The sequence below is a fragment of the Glycine soja genome, chromosome 3 (assembly GCF_004193775.1).
Source record: "Glycine soja cultivar W05 chromosome 3, ASM419377v2, whole genome shotgun sequence".
Classification (NCBI taxonomy): domain Eukaryota; kingdom Viridiplantae; phylum Streptophyta; class Magnoliopsida; order Fabales; family Fabaceae; genus Glycine; species Glycine soja.
This window is the reverse complement of record NC_041004.1, coordinates 7,986,103-7,995,637: the sequence shown is the minus strand read 5'-3', so window position 1 is coordinate 7,995,637 and position 9,535 is coordinate 7,986,103. Positions and strand designations below refer to the sequence as shown.

The 9,535-nt window shown below is 35.3% G+C and overlaps 1 protein-coding gene across 1 annotated transcript; it reads right to left on the bottom strand.

The window, feature by feature from the left end:
* Positions 1-1,646: 1,646 nt before the first annotated feature.
* Positions 1,647-3,871, bottom strand: LOC114406120 (bifunctional monothiol glutaredoxin-S16, chloroplastic-like). The gene is made up of 2 exons (XM_028368703.1): positions 3,412-3,871; positions 1,647-2,363 (listed from the first exon to the last, which is right to left on the bottom strand). The coding sequence occupies exons 1-2, from the start codon at positions 3,793-3,795 to the stop codon at positions 1,860-1,862; spliced, it is 888 nt and encodes a 295-aa protein (XP_028224504.1). The 5' UTR covers positions 3,796-3,871; the 3' UTR covers positions 1,647-1,859.
* Between the last annotated feature and the right edge of the window lie 5,664 nt (positions 3,872-9,535).

Genomic DNA, 9,535 nt, shown 5'->3' with positions numbered 1-9,535 from the left:
ACTTTGAGTCAGTTTATGCAAGCTCCTACTATTCATCACTATGAGGCAGCTACCCAGCACCACCAGCACATGGTTTAGTGCGTGTTTGATTTTCCGCTTGGAGGCCTGTTGAATAAAAAACTAGGAATTCCACTTCTCACAAAATGTGTATGAGAATGTGTGTCCGTTCAACCTAACATCAAACCAAACACACCCGTATTCTTCCCGGCTGATTTTGATTGGGCCATCTGTCCTGTTTCTTGTTGCTCCATTATAGGATTTTGTATTTTTCTAGGTTCCTCCTTGATTTCCTGGAAATCCTAAAGAAACAAACTATAGTAGCGCAATCTTCCTCTGAGGCCGAATATTGAGCTCTAGCTTCCACAACCTGTGAAATTTAGTGCCTTACCTACTTTCTCCAAGACCTCATGGTTCCCCTTATCACCCTCACTTTTCCTTACTGTGATAGTCAATCCACCCTCAATTGTCATATAGTTCATGAGAACCTTTAGTCTCATCTTTTCATCTATTCTAAATTCTCAAATTCTTCATCAAATCAGCATGCAGTACTTTTTACAAAGCCCCTAGACTTCTCTCCATTTCAGCAGTTGTTGCCAAGCTGGGAGTGCTATCTATATATACACTCTCCGGCTTGAGGAGGGTGCTAGGATATAATAACTACGTACTATTATTGTGTAACAGAAAATAGTTCTAAACTGGTTAAATTTTTCTGAAAAGTTTATTAATATAATTCTTCTTGATACCCTCCTTAACAAGCTTTTCAAACTCACTAAACACTCCCCCTAATTACTGTTTTTTGTTTATTGTCTGTAAAGATTGCCACTTTACAGACAATAAACATCATTGATGGCTAATGGAATTTGATTTGAAAATTATAATCTTTATGTATTATAATCCGAATTGATTGTTTGGCAACAGGTTCTTGAGATGTAAGTACTGAATTTTTCACTGAATAAGGAACAAGATACTACCACTGCATCATATTATTATAGACTCGAACAGTATCCACCACAGTTCGTAACTCCATTCTCGAATTCCTTAGAAGAGTGTTGGGATCGACAATTTCCTTATTATGCATGAGGACGAAGTAAGGACATAGAGGATGAAAACAATTTTAAATTAATGTGACATGCAGAATTCAGTTTCAGAAACTTTTTCGCCATTTCTTTCGGTTTAGGGATTAACACGACAACACGTTACACTTTCAAGAACCAAAATCTAAAAATTGAAATGATTGTCTTTTGTATTAATTATAAAGGATAAAATATGGAAACTTTTAGTTATTTAAAAATCTCGTACCATCAACTCAAAGATAATCGCTTTACAACAAACATATTAGGTGTGTCGTGTGATTTACTTTACACTCTTTCCTCCTGAAGGTATCTTGTAGAGAAGGTCAATTAATTTTGTTTTCTTATTTTCTTTTCCTGTACAACTATACTCATCAAAAAAATATCCGAACAAGTTCATAGTGTTTGAAGCATTAATCATCTGCAGATATGTTAGATCAAGATCTCTCTATCTTAGTAACATACTACACGTGAGCAGCACACATCAGTTTGAAAGCAAATCACTAATGCCCACCAGGGTCCCATTGCTCTTTCAAAGTCCTGGATAAAATGAAAATCAGATTGATGCACATACCGTGAATGAAAAAGAACCATTTTGTACTATGATAAAAATCAAATATACATAACTAATTTTTTCTTTTGTTTCTTTTCTCCCCTTGGATCTAAAAGATTAATTCATACAACAGAGTTGAAATGACCTTGAATGCATTACACCCTTCCCTCACTCTCCATTCTCTACTCCTATCCCCCAACTTCAAAAGAATGCCTAAATGCAGGTAACTTGCACAATTATTTTTTGAGCAAGCTAGCAAGTTCACCTTTCTCATACATTGAGGTCAATATATCACAACCCCCAACCAGTTCACCATCCACAAAAATCTGAGGGAATGTTGGCCAATTGCTGTATTTTTTAAGTGTTTCCCTCAATCCGTAGTTATACTCTTCATCCAGCACATTTACACTCTCATAATCTACTCCTTCATTTTCAAGAATGGCTATTACTCTCTGTGAGAATCCACATAATGGTGCACTTCTAGGGCCCTTAATGAATGCCACTACCTTGTTCTCTTTCACCAACGCATCAATGAGGTTCTCAAGAGGGACGGTCAATTGCATGTGGTGACCGGGCGTTAATCGAAGATCAGGCTTCCGTTTAGGTGGCTGCCTGACCCAAGTGGCATTTCCTGATTCATTGCCAGGTGGAACTTTTCCACTAACTTTTATGTATTCTTCCATCCAAGACTTCCATGCTTGGGTTAGAGTTTCTCTGTCTGGTTCATCCACTACCCCAGCCTACAGCAGACAATTTTACCAAGAAAAACACACCATCAGGAAAGTATTATCACTGGAAATCTGGAGAATAGTGATCCTAATTAGATTAAAGTCAATGCATGTAACAGAGCAAGTTATTGTGATGTATTTAAAAAAGAAAGAAAGAGGAGTTTTCAGGAGATTATATCACTTCCTATACTGTTTGTCATCAGTGCTTTAACTGCTTTTTTTCTACATTGTTTCAAATCATTTTAAAGAACACATGGATAGTGAATTATGATTAAGATTATTACTTTGAACATTAGACGGGTTTTCCATTTCTTTAACCCAAGTAGTGTAATGACGTGAGTAAATCACCTTTCTCAAAGCACATAACTCATTAGGAGAAAAAGTACAACAATATATTGAGATGGCATTGGTCATGGTATAAAATATCTAAACATCATTGGAGAACCTCATCGAAGTTCTATCATAAGGTTGGATCAAAACTAACCTCATCCCGACCACAAGAATGGAAAAAAGAATAGCACAATGTTACAATGTATAAACTAATAGTTTCTAGTAGAGCCATCCAATTGTACAAGGAAGATCCACATTCTCAAGCATTGTTTTATGAGGGTTTAAATAAATCTTGAGCTAGCACATTTTAAAAGATCATGTTCATGTAGAAGATGCTCCATTCAATGATGAAAAATGTCTTTTTATTACCGCAAAGCACTAAAATTATAAACCAAGAAAGGAAATGAAGAGTGAAAAGGGATGGGGGAAGATAAGTGTGCTTCATAGAAACAGTGGAAGGACCAAACTAGTAAATCAGAGTGAAAATTTTTCTACAAGCAAGATTTAGAAAACCACATGTACCATGCATGGATTCTCTATTTCTTTAGTCCACGATTTCATTCCTAATAATTTAAAAAAAAATTGATATATTAACATAAGGTTGTAAATTTAAGTTTTAAAAAAATCAATAATCCAACAACCCAAGGTTGCACCACACAAAACGAATCATTCTCCAAGCAATAATTTTTTTTTCACTAACCAAAACCAGATAAAACCAAAAAGCCCTCACCTTGACGGAACCGCAAAGCTCCGGCACCGATTTCCAGTGCGCGGCAACGCTCGCGGCAATGTTCCGCGACAAACCGATGAACTGAACGTCGCCGTTCGTGTCGTACACGGCGTAGACGCCGGATCCAGACGGCAGTTCTCCGGCGGATTGGCCATCTTCCGGCGACACCGCCACCGCCTCCGTTTCGCCGAGGCTCTTCACGGCCAGCGCCACCACGCGCGCGCGAGGTTTCTCGGAAACGTAGGGTTTCAGAGAAATTGGGCGCGGGTTAGCGAAGGGTTTTGGTTGGAAATTGAAGGAAAGGGTAGGGGTACTTTGGGGAAAAGAAGAGGATAAACGATGGAAGGCGAGAGCTTGCAACGAAGAGAGGTTGAGTGTAGCCATTGATGAACGACGACGGTTGCGTGAGAGAAAGAAGCAGCTATCTGTTTCGTTTCAGCGTTTGTTTGAGTGAGTGTTGCCTCAAAAATAAAAAAAGATACAATTTGGGCCAAAGCCCAATATTTTTTGGGATTCTATTTGCAAACTTTTTTTTCCTTGCATTCTCTTTTTGCATTTTTGTATTTTTTTTCTTGTAAAGAATATCCTTTTTGAAAACTAATTTCGAAGACATATGTTTATGGAGGATGGTCAGTGACACTCTCTCTAACCTTCTCTTTCTAACACACTATAATTTGTAAAAATTTATTGCAAATCACTAATTTGAGTAGGTGTCACTTTTCATTTAATAATTTTCTCACCTAATTTAGAAGTGAGGCCACCAAAATTGGTAACTTCCATTACGCTTCACCAAATTATAGGGAGAATCTTAGAAAGAGAGTATAAAAAAAAAGTGTTGTTAACATTTTCATGTTTAGATATAAGTAAATGTCTTGAAAATAGTTTCCATACTTTTACTTTTAAGAAATTCTAGAAAGCAACTTAATTTTCATGGTTTATGGAAACAATCATTGATCTTGAAAGTAACTGAAGCAAATTGTCGAGGTCTCGAAAAGAGCTACCTACATAGGATTTTGACTGATAGAGGGTTCTAACCAAACAAGGAGTTGAGTAAAGTGTCACATGTGAAGTGTCGTAGTGTGAGAGCCGCCAAGAAATTGAGAATTAGGGACATTACAAAATTTTATGAGAGAAAATATCTCTTCCAATATGGTCTGGTTCGAGGATTAACCAAGTGGAAGTTGGTGGGCATGTAACATCCTGACAAATCACACAAAAAATCGAGAGGGGTCCAAAGGCTATGTAGATATGAGACTATACAATTGATGATGACTTAAAGGAATTAATTTGTATTATATATACCAACAAGATGCATATACTTTTCGGTAGCCTTATCAGTTAAGAACTCCACAATTAAGTGTGTTTGACTTGGAGTACTTATGAGTAGGGGTGGGTAAGCGGGCTGGCCCATCCCGCGTAAGGCCCACCCACATAAGCTCGCATTGGCAACGGACCGGGCCAGTCCACCCCGCTTCTTACATGGACCAAATAAATTGGTCCGCCCCCACTCCGCGGACCCCGTGGGTCAAAAGGGCCAGTCCGCGGGCCTAGTTTTAAAAGAATTTCAATTTTAATAAAAATATAATACAATCAAATTAAGTTCAATACAGATGTAAATAAAATCTCAATAATTAGTCAATTACATCAATAAAATAAATAATGTCTTAACAAAAGAAAATCCAAGCAATAAATCTAAAATATGAAATTTAAACATTTCCAATAACAAATGATTCCATATTTGAAGTAGTTTGAGTCTTCTCCATCTATACATTTAAGAGTACAAACATGATGGCGCGGTGGTGGATCGAGGCTGAGCCGTTGTGGTGTGTCGCGTGACTGCGTGAGTGTGAGTCGTGTTTTGTTTTCCTTGTAAGGGAAATAGTCGTATGACTTGCGCGCGTGCGTGACTGCGTGATGGATAAAAATGTGAGGAAAAAAGTGTTCTTAGCCTGCTACAATGATAACTGCTAAATATGATGTGAGCCATTTTTTATAATAAAAATATATTGAAATATCTTTAAAAATATTTATTTAACAATTATTTTTAGCTTAAATGATAAGAATTGATATTTTTATTATTTATGGCTTGCATATATGAAAAGGATAGGTTAAAAGAAAAAAAGATAAAAAAAAATATCAAAAAGGAAGATTTTTAGCATGCTATCACTTATCTTTTTTATCTTAATCTTTTATTTATGTTATCTTATCCTTTTTTATCTTTATTATCTTTTAATTTAAATCTTTTACTTTTATTTTTAAATCTTTATCTTATCTAATATATTTCTGTTATTTTAAAAGGATTTAAAGTGAAAAAGAGAAAATCAAACCTAATATAATTGGGTCAGGGTCACACAAATCAAACCTAATGCGGGCTGCGGGCAACTCGTGGACCCCGCGGGCCAAACTCGCATAGTTCACGAGTTAAGCGGGGCAGACCCAAAAATATGACATAACCATGGACCGTTTAAAAAAATTGGTCCGTAACCCTCGCAGACCGCGGGCCAGTCCATGGACCTGGGTCCGTTTATCCACCCCTACCTATGATATGGGTAACTTTTTGGAAAGTTTATTAGAAAGCATGTGAGTAAGAAAAAAGTCCACTGAAAAGTCTCGTGTTAGTTTGTGGGGACAATCATTGATCTTGGAAACAAGAGAAGCAGATTGTCAAGGTCTTGGAAAGGATTCTAACTAGCAAAGAATTGAGTGAAGTACCACCGTGTGAAGTGTCATAATGTGAGAATCATCGAAAAATCAACAATCATGGATGTTACATTACACATTCTATATATAGTACAAGAAAGGTGCCAACGAAAAGGAATGAAAGAGAGAGAAAGAATTTTGACCTATGTTATTCACACACACACTCTTCATTTTGATCTTCTCACCACCTTTTTTGTGAAATTTTTGTTATACCCCTCTCTCACCATCCCCTTTCCCCATTCTTCAAGCACCCCCTTTCCCCCACCCTCTCCGCCCCACCTCCTCAAGTTCCATAAACATCTTCTCATTTTCTTTTTATAAGCATCGTTCTTTGCTATCCTCTATAGCTTTTTTCCATGTGATTTTTCACTAGATACTTTTCATTTTTTTTGCATGTCCCTGATAAGAAAAAAAATAGTTTGGATTATTTCAAGATATACAATAAAAACTAACCTTTGATGATCTTGGCACAATTTTGTCATAGTGGTTTTGTTAAGTATCTTGTCAAAACACTCAAGCAAAACTAAATTTTGTTGAGTATCTTGACAAAATTTTGATGCCCCTCTAAAAATGAGCTCCTAAATAGTCGTTCACCTTAACCGTGCTCAAGATCACCACTATATATAAGGTTATTGACAGTGAATACTAAAAAAACATTGCAGTTGTGGCTAGAGGTTTGGTTTCAAATTCGATTTACCAATACCCAAGAGGAGGCAAAATGGTGGATACTAATCGTAGTGGTTTGGTTTAAAATTCACGACCTATTGTCTAGATATTGTAGTATCTGACCAAGCCCAAGATTTGAAAAAGGGGGGTATTTTGGGAAAAAGAACAAAAAAGGGAGTGGATTAACAACTAGGGGAGTGCAAATAGCAATGACCAGGTAAGAAAATGAGAAAATTCGAGGGAATAAAGTTAATGTGTAGTTGAAAAATCAATGTAAGGACATTAGGTTAAATCCATGTTTTAAGTTACGGGTTATTAAACCAACAACAGTTGATACAACTGATAGAGATTTGTGTCCTTAACCAAGTGGTTCAGTATTCAAATCCTGATTAATTCTTAGGTATTGAATCAATCGTGTTATAGTATAAGTAGGACTGTCAAAATGGGTCAACCTGGCCCACATGGATTGACCCACCACGAGTTAAGACTTAAATGGGCCGAACCAGCCCAACTCACTTTTAAATGAGCCATGAAAATACCAGCCCGACTTGTCATCCCACGGGTTGGTGGGTTAGCTCACTAAATTTTTATAATAAAAAAATCCAAAAAAAAAATTTAAAAAATTAAAAACATTTTTTCTCTTTTTTTAGTGACATTTTTTTAAACCAAAAACATTCCAATGATTCCAATACAAATACAAATAATAGATAAATGTTGTAAATAACCATTTAAGCATATAATATAATCATGAAAATAACCATTGAAATCAAATGACTCAATTCTCAAATACATAGAATATCATTCAAAAGTCTTAAAACCCCAAAGTCTTAAATCCAAACATTAGTCTTAGTCATATTTCAACAACATACACAATCTATTATTAATTTATTAGTTTATTTATCAATTATTATTTAAATGGGTTTAACGGACCAATCTAGTTCGAACCCACTTAACCCTTGAATTAAGTGAGTCGAATCCATTTTCTGTTAGTGAAACTTATATTTTTTTTTCCAATCTGACCCAGATTCATGATGAGTTAAGTTGACTCATCGATTTGGGATCCCTTTGACATCCTTAAGTACTAGTTGTGATTGTGAACAATGCTGGTGATGAGTCGATGATGAAGGATGATGTTGAACGTTTGTTTTGAATAATGATTTGATTAGTGATAGTTTTGGTAGTTGTCAACTTCCATGCCAGTTGCCCAATCAATTTTTGTATGGTTGATTGAGGCGATAATTTTATTTAATGTGGTGGTTGTCAGTTTAAGGGATGTTCAGCTCATGTGAGGTTCGGTTACTAACCACTCTGTGTTAACTTGCAATGTTTATATCTAAATTATGTAATCTTTAAAGACAAGAACTTGGGTGGTTAGCGATGAAATTTTTACTGCTACAATGCATTAGGGTGAGTCCATTTCCTTTTGAAGATTTTATATCATCAAGCTATTCATCTTTCCCATGAAAGAAGGTCACTCTCACACCCTACTTTTAAACACTTCATTAGTTCATGGGACTTGGGGTGTATAATTGATTAGACCGTGAAAAATTGTAATTCAAAGAGGATATGACCCCATTGAAAATACTGAGAAATTGATAGGTAGGACATGGAAATGGGCACGCCTTTGCATAATTTCAATTACAAGTTCCACGGTTGTAATTCTAAGGCTGAAAAAAGCACATATAACAAATTTATTTTATAATTTAATTAAATGCGCTCATTCAACTATAAATTATTAATTTTAAGTTTGTTAAATTTTATAATTATCTTAAAAGTTATAGCTAACACGATATTTTGTTGGTTAACAATTTTTAAGCTGAAGGTACATAAAAATTAAACTTTTTATTTTATATTTTTTAACATGAAAAAAAAAGGATCGGATGAGGATTCTCTGAAATGTTATCTGGTATGATATCAAGCATTCTGTAGTGCGTTATATGGATGAACGACTTGATTACAATGTAACTTCATCTTATAATGTAATTATGGACGGTAAAAATGTAATTTAAGATAATGTTCACATATATTATATATTTTATTATAATTCCAGTATTTATGAATAAGAAAAAAAAATCACTTTACTTCCGGTGAAGTAGATATATTTGTTGAATCTCTATAAATCTCTTTTTGTTTGTTTGTGCGTGTGATCTCTCTTATTCTTTTTAAAATTTTGGTTGCTATTGCTACCAATCCTTGATGACTTTCTCTTCCTTTTCGTTGCATGATTCGTTATGATTTAAGAAAATCAATTATACCCGGAGTACATGGTGAGTGAGAAACATTCATTTCCTATTTTAAAACCATCCATTTTATATTACTTTAGGCTCTTTTGAAAATGGATAAAATGACTAGACACCTAACAAAGGAGGAAAGTGCAAAGGAAGCTCTTTTTCAAGTGTTTCAAAACAATTATGTGAAACAATCGGAATGTTGTCAAATGTTTGTACTTCCTAAGAAAAATATCTGGCTTCAGGTCAATATATATAGAACATAGAGAAAGACAAATTGCTACACACCGTGCCGCAACTCTCACATTTTTGTGTTGTCCATTCAAACTCTTCATAAGAATTGGTTCAATTCATTTAGTCCAAGAGACTCACCATGTATAATATGGGGCATATGAAGAACACACCCTAATAAAAAGATTATGTGAAAATATTGAGTAAGAAGAAATAATGTACAAGAATAGTTATTTCTCTAGGCTATATTGTCGACATCACATCTACCCGTAGGTATGAACAAATATGCAATCATGCTA

Excerpts from the sequence above, each read along its gene's own strand:
- LOC114406120 (XM_028368703.1), bottom strand. The coding sequence starts at position 3,795 with ATGGCTACACTCAACCTCTCTTCGTTGCAAGCTCTCGCCTTCCATCGT. Across the intron at positions 2,364-3,411 it reads AGCTTTGCGGTTCCGTCAAG|GCTGGGGTAGTGGATGAACC; the intron begins GTGAGGGCTTTT and ends TGTCTGCTGTAG.